General features: G+C 36.5%; 1 protein-coding gene across 14 annotated transcripts in view; it reads left to right on the forward strand.

The window, feature by feature from the left end:
• The window catches only part of CTAGE5 (CTAGE family member 5, ER export factor), a 96,816-nt gene extending 87,030 nt beyond the window's left edge, over positions 1–9,786 (forward strand). For 9 of the 14 annotated variants that reach the window (XM_018066281.1, XM_018066279.1, XM_018066282.1 and 6 more), the window contains 4 exons: positions 3,060–3,182; positions 7,132–7,190; positions 7,847–8,081; positions 9,177–9,786. In XM_018066281.1, coding sequence (XP_017921770.1) covers positions 3,060–3,182; positions 7,132–7,190; positions 7,847–8,081; positions 9,177–9,343 — 584 coding nt within the window. In that variant the 3' untranslated portion in view covers positions 9,344–9,786. The remainder of the gene's footprint in view (positions 1–3,059; positions 3,183–7,131; positions 7,191–7,846; positions 8,082–9,176) is intronic. The other 5 variants (XM_018066280.1, XM_018066290.1, XM_018066285.1 and 2 more) reach the window with 1 other exon arrangement.

Below are 15,164 nucleotides of genomic sequence, written 5' to 3' on the forward strand. Positions count from 1 at the left end.
TTACTGAATTTTTTTTCTTTAGAACCTGTCAATATCAAAAAGATACTGTTTTCTTCTAAAAATGTAAAATTTTGTTTTTTTAAGTCTTTAATATGAATTTTATTTTGGTTTTAGTGTTTAGTTGAAGAGTTTTTCCCTACCATGGGTAGATAGTTGTTTTAATACTATATATTTATCCATTTGAAATATTACTTTTATCTTAAATGTCCATATTTGCATAAGTATGTTTCTTAGACATTTTCTCTGTACCATTGGCCTCTTTATTCCAGAGCATAATCTATCCATATTGATGGTTTTATCAGCTACTTTCTGGAAGTTTTACTTTCCATTAGTTCCTTAATCATTAAATTAAATTATTTCTTCACATTCTGAGTAAAGATGCTTATTGTACTTGATTAGTGAATAGTATTGAAATTAAAAAAGGCAACTCCTTTATCCATCTGTATAATTCTCTTCTCAACCACATTAATGTTCTTGTTATGTGATAGACCCCCAGTTATTAAAGCTGCTGAAGGAACTATTATAAGCTGAGATTTGTTTTGGAATGAAAAGAGATGAATAACATTTTTGTTTAAACCAGACATTGTGAATTTTATTGTAATCTTTATTTTATGAAATTGCTTCACGGTGCTCTGCATGGTTCTTTCACCTTTTTTATTTGTTTTTTTTTTCCCCGATTCTTTTCCTTCTCCCATTCTTTCCCTTCTCTGAGAAGGGTGGTAGAAAACAAAGGTAAGCAGGCAAAAGAGAAAGGAACCCTTCATGTAATTATTTGTATTTTAGTCTTTCATTGGTCATATGCTTTCCATGTAGCTTTATCTTAATACATTGAGCATATGTGTGTGTTTATGTATGTACTTTACATGTATATGTATATTTGAATTTGACTAGAATGTCATTGTTTATTTGTTCGTCGTTTCTTATTTTTCTTTCGGGGCAAGCTTTGCCGCCTCTGTGGCACCGTTTCTGACTCCTCCAGTCAGAATTAGATAGACCATCTCTCATATGATTTGTATGCCCTTTCATTTAAGACATGATTTGTTTTTGTTTCGTCACCATAAGGACACAGATTGTATTAAAACCAACTTTGTATCACTGATGCCTGGCACATAATAAGAGCTGGTAGACTTAAACAGTGGATTATTTTCCTAGAGGAGGGCTATGTATAACATATGGTCAGTAAAACAGAATACTTATAGCAAAATCTTGTATTTCTCAGGTTACTGATATTGTGGGGATGTATTTTAGAAGCAAAATGATGATATGGTCTCTCGAGACCTGGTTTTGAGAAAGAGTTAGAAATTCTGCCATTTAGTTAATTCCATGTTTAAAGTAAACTCAATTTAGACCTGTGGTTGGTATTGGCCTTTTCTCCCATGGGGCTAATTCAGATGGTTACAACAACCTTGAAAAGAGGGAGGAAATGAGCCTTTATGACTCTCTGAATCTTTCTTTCCTAAGTCACATCCCTTGACCCTTGCTGCTGCTGCTGCTGCTGCTAAGTCACTTCAGTCGTGTCCAACTCTGTGCGACCCCATAGACTGCAGCCCACCAGGCTCCTCTGTCCCTGGGATTCTCCAGGCAAGAGTACTGGAGAAGGTTGCCATTTCCTTCTACAATGCGTGCGTGCATGCTCAGTTGCTTCAGTCGTGTCTGACTCTTTGCGACCCCGTAGACAGCAGCCCACCAGGCTCCTCTGTCCACGGGATTCTGTAGGCGAGAATACTAGAGTGGGTTGCCATTTCCTTCTCCACTTGACCCTTGAGAACTCATTAAATATAATTTTCTTCATTGACTCCAGTTGATGTCAGATGGTATCCTTGGCTTTTTATGGGAAAGATGTGTCTGTAAGGTCCCAAGGAACTGAGTCATATAGCAAGTATGTATGCAGTTCACATTATATTCACCTAGGAGAGTCATGGAAGGTAGTATGAGACCGTATCTATTAGGATGGGAGAGTGAAACAGGCTAAAAAAAAGTTATCCCCTTTGTCCTCTGCCATATTTTTTTAGTAGTATTATTACTTACTAACTTTTGCCAGAATCTGGTTACTTAAGGAAACTTCTGGCCCTTCCCTCCCACTGTAGCAGTGTCTTTAAGAACTTCCACCCCTAATTATTCAGATAGAGGAAGACAAATACTGCAGGACCTCACTTATACGTGGGCATCTGAAAATGTAGAACATGTAGAAAGAGAGTAGACCAATGGCCACCAGGGGTTGGGGATGAAGAAATGGGCAGATGCTGGTCATGTTCTCGTCCGTATTTTTGAAGATTGGCAAAAGCATCCTTAATCAAAGTCTACCATCACCTAACAGAGATGAGATAGACTACTTATATTTTTTTAAGAATGATGAGTTACACAAGGACCCATGAATTATTACCATTTTGTCATCATAAATGACAAAGGAGGCTGACTGTAGAAGCACTTGGGTCAGAGTCTGTGCCTAAATTTGTGTCTGCCCAAATATCCTTAATTTGGGCATTGTGAACCTTCCATTCATCTATTGAGTCAGAGATCTTTCCCTTTAGTTTTGGAGGGATGCTAAATTCTAAAATGTTGAAGTTACTGAAAATTTGGTTACTTGATGACCTCACTGATACTGTTTCTGCTCTGGTGACCATTTCTTTTATCATTATCAGTTCTGTTATTTCTTACTATGTTTACAGCATATTCTCTCTTTTCTTTGTTTACTAGTAGATAGCTCCTTGAAGCCTTTTTTTGATTTATTGATGTATCCACTTCCTTCCACTATTATTAAAATTAAAGTTAAATCTATCTATAAATATATATATGTAACTAAATTCTGTTCATATATTCTGATGCACGTGTAGTAATGGAAACTTTCAAACTCCAAGGTGTCGTCATATTTGTGTTTACTAAAAAGCAAAATTATTGCTTTAAGTAAAGTGTGTAGTTTTCCTAAAATTGTTTACTATCGTCTACCAAGAATATGTGTCAAAGTCTTTTAGAGAGAAAAATTCTATGTTCAATGTATTAAATTTAAGGAAACTTGATTTTTATCTTTAATGAAGATATTTTAAAAACATGTTTTTTAGGCCAGCCATATCCTGATCTAGTTCTTCTTCCACAAAGGCAAGACGGATTTTATTCTAATTCTGGTAGACTTTCTGGACCAGCAGAACTCAGAAGTTTTAATATGCCTTCTTTGGATAAAACAGGTAAGAAATATTCTGTGTTGTATATGTGTTTTTTAGTAATGATGGCATACTAAAGAACTGGAAGCTGCATAAAGGACTAATGTAATTGTGATTTCTGCTTAGCTCTTAAGGCCACAGTTTCTTTCCTGAGAGCTTCCTGGTTTTATGTTTCTTGCTGTTTTGTATACATCCATGGCATCTGCACATGTGTTGGTGCTTGGTTTGAGCACTATTGCAATGACTTTATTCTGTGTACCTATGGTGGTGAATTTTACTGTGTTCTATGATTAATTTTCTAGTTTTTCCAGTCCACTTTACATAAATCCTGTGTAGTAATCAGAGAAATTAGGCTGTGTGAATGATATGTGAAAATCAGAGAAATAATTTGAGTGCATGCTCTGTTGATGGGTTAATCAGTTACCTTGTTTAAATTTTTCATGCTTAGGTAGATCTAACATTTACTGAGCAACCAACAATTTGTCTGGGGCTCATTTTATTAAACCACCTCAGAGTAACCCATTGAAATTGGGAATTACATACACCCAATGTATTTTAGAAATATATAACAAAAGATTAAAAGTAGAAAATGAAAAATTTCTGGGTAAAAGATTTCCTCAGGAAAAGGTATATATTTTAGGAGAGGGAAATTATCCAGGTGGAATATGTATTATTTTGGAAAATCATTCTTCTCTGAATAATAAGCAAAGAAGGAGACCTGTGGCCTGGCTTTCTGTTATTATAATTATTTCTGTTTGGTCTTTAAAATTGTTCTCTCCATTAATTCAAGCTTAATGTGAATGAAAGTATATGTGATTAAATATCTAATTCTAAACTAATGCTATTTAAAAATTTTCACATTTTTGTTCATTTTTTTGCAATTGAACAATATTCAATTTAGCAAGTAATTTTTAAGTTCTTTCACTTTAGAAGGTACACTGCATGACATGGTAGACAATACAGTTATAGTAAGGTATAGTTTTTAGTTCTAAGCAGCTAATAATTACTAATAGAGGAGAAAGACAGATATATATGCTTGCCTGATACTAGTCAGAATGATAAGTCCCATTAGAGAATAGATTATGTTCACAGAAAGTGAAAATGCCCATATAATTGAAGGATCAGGGAAAACTCTGTGGAAGAGGTGGCATTTGAGCTGCTTTTAGGGAATTTGAAATTTTAGTTAAAAGGTAAAGGTCTGTGCCAGTAATAATGAAGAGTATAAGCAAAAATAAAGAAAAGAGCATGAGTTATTGATGGGTAATGCCTGTAAAACTGAGATATGAATCCCTTGATCTTATGAGGGTTAAATCAGTTAATGTGTGTGAAAGTATTTTGTAAGCTGAAAAATTTTTAGATATATGTGATGTTTTGTTATTGGTTTATCAGTGTATGGTATTTACGTGAAGGAAAGTGGTGTGAAATGGTAGAAATACATTAAGTAACACTAGTAAACACTAGTAAACATTTATTGAATGAAATGAATGACCTCATTTCATCTTTGCAATAAACCTGTAAAGTAGATAGTATGACCCTTATTTTACAGATGAAGAAACCAAGGCTCAAAAAGGTGCTAAAGAGCTCAGGTAGGAAGTGTTAGAGCTAGGATTTGATACCCTGTCTGACTCCAGAGCCATGGTCTTGATCCTTAGGCTTTACTGAAATGAGAGGCTAGTGGATCAGTTTGGTGCCTCAGCCCTGCCACTGATGCACTGAATATCTGTAGACTGTTTGCCGTTTGGCAGGCACTGTGGTAGCTGCTGTGTTTCAGTGAATAGGAGGTCAGCATTCCTTATACCTGTGGTCTGTAGGCAGTTGCACTATATAGTGACAAAAGTAACAAGCGCAAAATGTTATGGGAGCTTATGGGCCACGAGCCACGAACCTAGATGAGAGGTGGTGATGTTTTGAATGTGGGGTTGTCGAGGAAGTCTTTTTGGAGGAAATGATGGATAAGCTGAGAATTAAAGTTGGAATTAGCTGGGCCAGAATGATGTTTGATAATGTTCTGGGAGGAGAGAATAACATATGTAAAGACACAGGGAGGAATGCCTTGTAAATATGGCTGCAGCATGGAGTGGAAGTCAGAATATTGAAACAAGTCGTGTAGAAGTAAGCAGCGCATAGTTTTCAAGGCCTTGCAAACCTGTTCAGAAATTTTGGACCTACTTGTGGGATAATGGGAACACGTTAAAGGGTTTTAAATGGAGAATAATCAGATCAGACCTGCATTTTGGAGAAATTATTCTGGTTGTGTTATGGGAAATAGATTAGAGGGAGCAGTTGAGATTGGAGAGAGGGTAACGTTTTAGAACACTGTGACAGAAATCTACATGGATGATGGTGGTGACTTAGCTGAGTAGACAGAAAGATGTGAAGAGACACAGAGATAATATAATTGGGAGGACTTCAGATTGAATGGAAAGACTCCCCCTTCAGAGGAGGGGGAGTCTTGGCTGATGCTGGCTTCTTGGCTAAGGCATGTGGGCCATTCATTGTTCTGAAACAAGGAGCAAGAAAGAAGCAGTATAATGTTTGATGGGAAATATTTTAAGTTAACTTTGAACTTAAATTAGCTGTGCCTGTGATACAGCTGCAAGGCACTTCAAGCTCAGAAGTCCTGGGAGAAATATCTAGATCTGACTTAAACGTCTGGAAGTACAGTAGTAGTTTACATCAAATTCGAGCTGTAGAATGGGTGAAATTTCTCAAGGAGAGAATGAGAGGAGAGGAGGCTGAGGGTGGAGCTCCGAAGAGACCACCCCTGAGGGGTCGTGGAGCCCACTGAAGAGACTGAGAAGGCACAGCTAGAAAGGAGAGGTAGGGAAGGTGCCCTCCCGGAAGCTGAAGGCTGAGAGGGTTGAAAGAGGGAGCAAATAGTCAACAGCGTGAGAAACTACATTCAATAAGAACTGTAAGTTCTATTTTAATTGAGGGGGGGAAAAAAGACATTTTATCTTGGGGGATGTAATTTCAGTGGAACAGTGTATGCTGCACATAGATTGAGTTACAATTGAGAGACAAAATGGGAGGAATTCTGAATAATATATATAGAAAACTTTTTTTTTTTTTTTAAGAAGAAGCACTTTTGACTGTGAAGGGGAGCGATAGCTGTAAGGGGGTTCTCTTTTTCTATCTAATTTTTAAACAGTAGTTGGGAGAGACTTGCTGATAGGATAGGTCTAGCAGAAAGGGTGGAGGGAGGAAACAGAATGGAAGATCCCAGCAGAAGCTCTTTGAGGCAGGGGACTCTGAGTACAGAATCAGGCTCTTAGATTGTCTAGAAGAATCCTAGGCAGGTGAAAAATGGCCAGTAGGACAAAGATGCTAGTGACTGGCTGTTAGCAATGGAGTCTCCAAGATCAGCTAATTAGGGAAGGAAATGAGGAAAGGAGGAAATTGAGAGATCAGAGGACTGGAAGCTTCAGTGATACCCAAGGACAAGTATAGTGAGAGTAATGAAAAGGCTGGGAGGGGACAGGTGGTTGTGGTCAGAGAGAGGGTTGTTTAAATTTATGTTCTCAGAGCCTGTGCAGTTCTTGGTGATAAAGCCCAGGCCCATTTATTTAGAAACAGTGGCTAATTCAATTGCTAGTCTGTGTTATGTGATGGGAGGAATAAGGAAGGAAAGATGAGAGAGAAGGGAGGAAGAGAGGAAAGCAAGGCAGGAGGAAAAGGAAGTGGGGAGAGGGAGAGGAATGCTATCTCCTGGAAGCTTCCTTAATGATGCAGCTTGCAGGATTGTCTAGGCACGTGGTGGGGAGACTACAAACACATGCCTTTACAGAACTCTGAGTCTGCCGGAAGTTCCATGGACCTCAAGCTGTCCTTGTGGCACTGACGCAGGATGCTGGTGTCAAGCTGGCTTGTGTGCCGACAAGGGGAGTAGGGATATCAATGTCCTTTGTGATCTGAAGTTGTAAGAATGGTGTGATAAACCATGTATTTTTCATGATTTAACTTTTAATTTTAGATGGGGGAGTATCTTCAGAAATGGAATCCAGTAGAAATGAAAGCAAAGATGATCTTGGTGTAAGTATTGAAAGTGGAATTGTATCCATGTATTCAGAATCTTTCTAATCTCTTGGTTTACTAGAATAGTAATTTAGCCAGCATCTGGTTTTTTGATTAAAAGCTGCTGCTTTCTTTTTGACAAATGTACTTCATGCTTTTCATTATAGCTATTTCCTTTCCGATTGTACCCCATGGTGATAAAGTACAATGTACAGACTCAAGGCTTGATTTAGTTTATATAGTTAAACAAGAACTTGAATTCCCTCTTGGACTTTCATTTTAAATCCAGGACTGTTTTAAAGTATGTTTTTTGTTCACTGTGCTTACAATCTTGGTTTTTGGTCACCTTGAAAATATTAACATAAGCAGTTTTTTTTAGTATATGCTTAATAAAAGAATGTATATTTTGGTACTCTTGGGCCATTCTTATGTTTTATTTTTAATTGGACAATTGCTTTGTTGGTTAAAGCTGTTTTCTGTTAAGTTAATAAAATATTCATGATAGCTAAAATCCATCTGATGTAGAAAACGGAATCTTTCTCTGGAGCCTTTTATGGTATCACAGACTGCCTTCTACCAAGGTGCCTAGATGCCTTCTTCTAAGCCTAGATTTATAAGGAAAGCTATTGCAAACTTTGCTATTGCAGTGACTGCCGTATGTCGATTTGTTGTAGAATTTAAATGTTCCTGATTCATCTGTTCCCACTGAAAATGAAGCAGCTGGACCTGGTTTTGTTCCTCCACCTCGTCCTCTAGTCAGAGTTCCATTGTTTCCAGTGGATACAAGGGGTCCTTTCATAAGAAGAGGGCCTCCTTTTCCTCCACCTCCTCCAGGAAGCATGTATGGAGCTCCCCGAGATTATTTTCCACCAAGGGATTTCCCTGGCCCACCACCTCCGCCATTTGCAAGTATGCTTTATAAAGCTTTATATATGTCTTACAGAGTAGATCAGAAATGTTCATTTTATTTTCTATTCATGTAGTAATACAATGGAGGAAAGTTTTTCTCATCTTCTGTAAGTATAGCATTATTTTTCCAAATTGGAAAGATTGCCAGCCATCAGTAATGAGGTCTCATCTGTAATGAGGCTTCAACTTGATTCATCTTAATAGATGTAGAATTATTTCTGTGTTTCAGTAATCAGGAAAATCATTGGCTTTTTGCAACAGTCTTATGTTAAGACTAAAATTATTTTTTCTTATTAGACAGAAATTGGGTCAATTAGTAAAAATAATTAGTTTATATTTTTGCATTAAAATGACTGGCTAAAGTATTAAAAAAAATCTTTTAAAATCTTTTTTCATAATTAGCTCCCATGTAGTCCTACTTATTTAAAACCTAGAATGTGTTTATCATCCTGTTTGGACTAATTGTTGAATTTATTAAAATTCCTCATAGCCTCACATTTGAGAAAAGAAATAATTATTGCTTTTATGACTATCTGTTTCCATTTAGAACTACAGGTTTCAGCAGAATAAATACATGGTTAACAAACACTAAGAAAAAGCCTATCATTTGCCTGATAGAGTCATTCTTTTCCTCATCCCTCCTCTTTAAAGTTTAGAGTGAACTAAAATGAATTTTATTTGAGGAATTTCAAGACAGTTTTTTATATAACTGTAAATATTTTAGGATACTGTCAGATTTGGGAATTACTGATCTTAATTTTAAGTCTGGTGAAAATTACATTACATGAAAGTTTTTTGAGAGTAAGTTACTCTATTTTGAAATAATTCTCCTTTTTAAAAAGTGTTAAGATGTTAGATTTTCATAGGACAAAAATCTGCAGCTAAAATGAGTGATACTCCCTTTAATCACGTGTAGTTGAAGAGCATATGTTTTTCTCAATGTTGTAAAAATTCATTTGTTAAATCAGATAATTATTCTGGTGTCATCTTTTGAAAATAAAGATAGGTACTGAAAGTTATAAGCAAATGATTTATTGGTGCCGCAGTGCAGGTGCTGAAAGTTAAAACCTGTCTTTTACCAATCTCTTTGAACAGTGAGAAATGTCTATCCACCAAGAGGTTTTCCTCATTATCTTCCCCCGAGAGCTGGATTTTTTCCCCCACCCCCACATCCTGAAAGTAGAAGTGAGTTCCCATCAGGGCTGATTCCACCTTCAAATGAGCCTACTACTGAGCATCCAGAGCCACCGCAAGAAATTTGACCATATTGTTGGTCTCTCTTCAAAAGTAATTTTGACTTCTCTCTCATTTTCAGTTTAAGTAACTGCTGTTACTTAAGTGATTATACTTTTGCTCAAATTGGAGCTTAATGGAATTATAATTCTCAGGATAGTATTTTGTAAATAAAGATGATTTAAATATGAATCTTATGAGTAAATTATTTCCATTTTATTTTGTTCTAGGTGGTATAATTATTTTAATTTAATTCATCCACTATAACATAAACAATAAAGAGAGTTTTATATATGTAATCTTGCAGTTGGGGATATTTTAAACTCCAAAGGCTGTGTGTCTTTATGCCAAGAACTGTATTTACTATGGTTGTGGACAAATGTGAAAGTAACTTTATGCCTAATTAAATAAATTTTGATTGATTTAAAGACTTGATTGGCATTGATAATAATAAAATCAGCTAGTTTTTTTTATAAATATGGCTCCATTAGTTAGTTTTTTTTTACTTCTACCAATGGCTTTGAGGCTAAAAATAATACCTTTTTTGGATCTTTTCCATTCAGTTATCTTAACCAAAACTGTGCCCTTTTCTTATACATAGACATGAATGACCCAATGCAAAAAGTTAATACACTTAAAGATCATATTTTAAAATCAGGACGTTGTCTAATGGCAAATTTTAGAATTTGGATATTCTTAGTCAATTCACGATTTCCTGTGCAGCTTTATTTTTTTCTTGATTTTCTCTTCATTTGTAAGATATTTACTGTTTTTAGTGGGGAATGTTGAGATTTACTCTAAGATAGCTGTATTGAGGCAGTGAATCATTTTGAGCTTTGAACTCAGTATCTTTAGAACGTCTCTGTAACTCGGGTTTGTATTCTGTTGTTAGTCATCTTGCACATTAATATGATTATGACAGGAAAGGCAATTAAGTATATAGCTAATATGACACTATTTATGTTGAAAAGTTGATTGGTTTTAGTTGTTTACTTGGATTTTTTCCTTCAGTGCCAAGAGACTGAAGATTAAATATTTTTGAGCAAAGCAGTGATGCATTATAATTGGAACACTTCATACCAGCATTTCCCCAGATGTTCTTTGAAATGCTGTCCTTGTGAGGCATTTACACTCCCTCTCCATTCTTAGCCCTGCCATAGAAAAAAGGCTAAAAAGAAAGGCTCCATGTGAAAAGCTTGGATAAAATAATAAGTAGAATGAGAACCAAAAAGCATCATTATATTCAGTATTAAAAGGCAGCCTTCAGTAGGAAATAAAGACTTTTTTTTTTTAAGTTGGAAAGGGAAAGAAGAGAAATGTAAGAGGAGTAATGTGGAGTGTTCTAATCAAGTAAATAAAATTTTTTTGCCCTGGGGTAGGAGAGACTTGACTTGGCTTAAGACAGGAGAGAGGAGAAAGCAAATCAAACATAACAGAGAGAATGGTAATAAACCAAGGGGGCAGATGAGAGCATGGTGAAAGGCAGGAGACTTCATACGGGCTGAGTGGTCTAAAATACTTTGGGATTCCAGAATAAAGGAACATAATTAGTTTAAAAATACATTTTATTAAGGTAATATAAACAACTGGGAAGAAATCAAATAATAGAATTTAAGGATCAATTTCAGTTTTCCCCATTTATTCCTTATGACCAGTTATACATCCTAGACATTTTCTTCTCTTTTGACTTTTTTTTTCTTTTTAATTCTGGTGATTTTAGAATTTTAGAAGATATACATATAATCTATGTACTTGCATTTATTAATTTGTATGTGTGTTGATTCCTTGAGATGAAAAATTGGGACTTAATGTACTTGTACTATTTTCATCCCCATTTTCCTTTCTTCTTCATGTTTGGTATTTATCCCAGTTAGTTTTCTATTGTTGCTTTTGCAATTTTTAATGTATTTAAACCTCTATTAGTATCTCTTTTTTAAAAAACTATTTATTTATTTTTGGCCATCCTGGGTCTTTGTCATTGTGTGGACTTTTCTCTATATTTTAGGAATATATCCCTAAAGAATTATCCTTTCTCCCCTGTCCCCAAATACCCTGTCTTATAAGGTTGCTATGAGAACTATATAAAATACTTTATTGTGAAGTAGTTAAAATTATGCTTGGTACACAGTAAATATTCACTTTCTGTCAGTCATGATATTTCTTAGCTAATAACTGTGTCTTCTTAGAAAATTTCACTTAAGTATTTCTTGATTAAAATCCATTCTTTTAAACAGAAATATTTATTTTAACCATCTTGTGTGAAAAGATTTCCAAGATATATTAAGTGTTCTATGAACTCACTACAGAGATATTTTGAATATATTTTTATATTGTTTCAGGGTCATTGCGTTTATCATCATGTTGTATTTAAAGCTTGTTATGGGGTTGTTTAGGCCTATTTCAAGTTCCTTCACAGTGATTTAAAATTAGTTATCTTCTTTTTTGAGGATTGTAAACTTCTGCCTTCCACACTCATTTGTTTTCTCCAGTTCTAATCTACTGGAGACCAAGAAACAAACAGACTTACCAGAATTATGCTGAACATAAGAACAAATGAGCTGGAAGGAAACAAGTGGCTCTACTGAATTTGATGCCTTTTAGTACAGGGAATAATCTCCCACAAACCTTTTCTATTTACTTGTGGATTATTGGCCATACTCCAAATAGCTGAGGTTGTTTTCTGTAACAGTTATGTAAAGAATACTTCTTTACCTAGAGAGCAAATTTAACATTTGCCTTAGTTTTTTTCAAGAAAAAAAAAAAACAGTTCCCGATAACAGTTGTCCTCATGCTGTAGAGGTAAGTACTCTTGTGAAGAGTGTGGTTTTTTGTTTTTCTGGTTAAATGTGTTTATGTATAATATATAGGTTTATTTTTCCTGCCTTTCAAAAATGTACATCAATAACATCTTTATACATATATATACACACGCATATATATCCTTTAGAAGTTGGCTTTTTTTTTAACCTCATTACTTTGAGATCCATCATGTTAATAAATGTAGGTCAAGTTAGTTCATTCTAACCACTGTGTGGTATTCCACTGTGTGGCTTTGCCATAGTAACTCTATTAATGATCATGAGGTTGCTGCTGACTTTTCATTGTAAATACTGTGGAAATAAGCCTGTTAATATTTCTTGTCACAGAAGCTATAGTTTGCAAACTGGGATACACCCCTTGAGCGGCTTCCCTGGTGGTAAAGAATCGGCCTGCGAATGCGGGAGACACAGGTTTAATCCCTAGGTCAGGAAGACCCTTTGAAGGGAATGACAACCCACTCCAGTATTTTTGCCTAGGAAATCCCATGGACAGAGAGAGGGCCCTGGAGGTCTACAATCCATGGGGTGGCAAAAGAGTCAGACACGACTTAGTGACTAACCACCACCACCAGCCCCCCAGAGTATGGTAAAATATTTTCAAATGTTACGCGGGTATGCTTCTAGGAAAATTCACAGAATTCACCTTCCATGTATATACTGCTTAACTGCGATCCTGCCTAGAAAGAACTTGTGAACGGTGCAGGTTCTCCTTTCCTTCATTTTGCAGGGAACCCTTCTCCCATGTATAAAATGAGCACATACCTTTAACCTTCTAGTCTTATGATGATACATTCAACTAAGGTGTGCAAACCTATGGAGCTAAAGACACAGTGAGATATTGTTGTCAGTGGTGAGTAAGTGAATAATTGATTGTTTTTAACTGTTGACCTATATAAAATAACTTGATAATAGGACAGTGCTTTGTTTGGTCCTGAAAACTCAGAAGTTGAATGAGTGACATTGCTGTAAAAAAACTCTCTTCTCATCTACTTATATATGTGAAACAAATTTTTTACCACTTGTTTATAAAAATGAAAATAGAAGTACTAGATTTGCATAAAAAGCTGTGGCATAGTTGAAAAGGATATATGTAGCAGTCTGGATCAAATCAGAAGACAAAGCACACAGTAGTTTGAGCAGTAAAAGTTTAATATAAAGAATCATTACTATGATAATAATTGTACAATGTGAGGAAACTGTATGTGGCCCCTTAAAGCTGAGGGGGCCACTCACGGTAGGACAGACTCAGAAGGGCTTCAGTCCTCTTTGGTGAAGGTATGTTTCAGCCCCCAGAATAGCAGAGATCACTGGTTCCACAAGGCCTGAGCTAGTCTGGAGATGCTCAGCAAGCAATAGGCTTAGCAGGGTGCAGGTGGGGAGGAGGCCAACAGCAGCTACTGGCACTGTGTGTGCAGCGGGAGTGTGGACACCAAGGATGGAGAGGCCTGCAGAGCCAGTGTGGGGGCCACATGTGACATGCAGGGCAGGGAATGGGAGTCCAGGGCAGGCAGGAAGCACATGCTTCACAGCCTATGAGCTGTACAGCAACTCTGGCTTCTGTGTGAAGCACAGCCAGGCTGAGGCTGCAAGGCAGCAGAGGGACCGTGGCCGGGGGAGGCTACGCCGGAAGTCTCACATCCAGGCTGCCTACCCTGGAACCTACAGGATAAACTGCCTTCTACCATGTCCCCCATGGCCCTTACTGAACAGCACTGTTCTGACTAAAGGTGTGTTACTCAAAGGAGTTCCATTATTGGAGAGCATACCTTGAAGGGTGCATTCAGAGCTGAGGCAACAAATTAATAACTGATATGATACATAGGTTTAAGGGGGAAAATGATGCAAAATTTCCAAATGATCAAGAGCTTATTGAATTTTTAAAATAGATGAATGATAGTAGGCATGGGATCACCCTGGTATTGTATTTACCAGAGTGGTGTGTACTTGTAATTGTACCCAGGCACCCACTTCTCCCTTGCCAGATGCAGTGTTCCGCTGTTCACACACGGACAATGGGGATCTATGAAGCTGGGAAAGAAGTATGCTCCAGGTGTTCGAAGAGCAGGTAGGGAGTCCAGGTATGAAATTCCAAGCGTAGCTGGTGAGTGTGAGGAGGGGGGTGTTGGGGGCTGGAAGTGGGAGCAGGGCTTCCTGCAGGCCTTGAATTGCTTTCATATAAATCAGGTATTTCTGTGTGAACAGTGGCTCAGCTAGCAGCAGAGTTCTGTATGTACAAATTAAAGTTTCATCATTATTTTGAAATACTTGTAGTGAAAAAAATCACTTGAATTTGAAAATTAATTTACATTACGTAAGAAAGCTCAACATTACACTTACCATTACATTTAGAGCTGTTAGATTTCTTAAGTATAATTTCAACTGCATACATGTTTGATGTTGTGGATGGAAAGGTTTAAAAATTATCATCCATTTGTGGGGTGTTCCTCTTGGTAGGAACATTAAAATTTTTAATAGATTATAAGTTAAAACAGTTGAAAAGATTTTATTTGAAAGTTCTATACAAATAATTATTTCCATCAACCTTCTGGATTTTTCTAATTATGTAGTGAAAACAATGTTTTTTTTGGGGGGGGCTTCAATTCCTTCTGTTATACCACTGTGCTGCATAATATTTGCTATGTGTCAGCATATGAAAGAGCTCAGGAAGCTTGGATACAGACAATGTGGTGTGACTGTTGGGTATTATTTATACCTAGTGTGTGTTACTCCATTAGTGCCATTTAATGTTACTAGCTTCATAACAACCCAGTCTGGTTCATGCTATTGGATAAGCCACAAGCAAGTTAGGTGCTGACTCTCTGTGTTCAATCGTAACCACACTGTCCTTCCCAAGCCCCACCCTACCGACTCCCTAACTTCTCTATTCCCAGGGTGGTGGAGGAAATAGGACAGTAATTTTAGATATACAAATTTCATATAGTTTAGTAAAGCTGTGTTTTGAAAATAAATATTTGTCTATAAGCTGTCAGACTAACATCAGCTGAAACTTTCAATGAAGAATCAGTTTTAG

This window comes from Capra hircus, chromosome 21, assembly GCF_001704415.2.
Source record: "Capra hircus breed San Clemente chromosome 21, ASM170441v1, whole genome shotgun sequence".
NCBI classification, from domain to species: Eukaryota; Metazoa; Chordata; class Mammalia; order Artiodactyla; family Bovidae; genus Capra; species Capra hircus.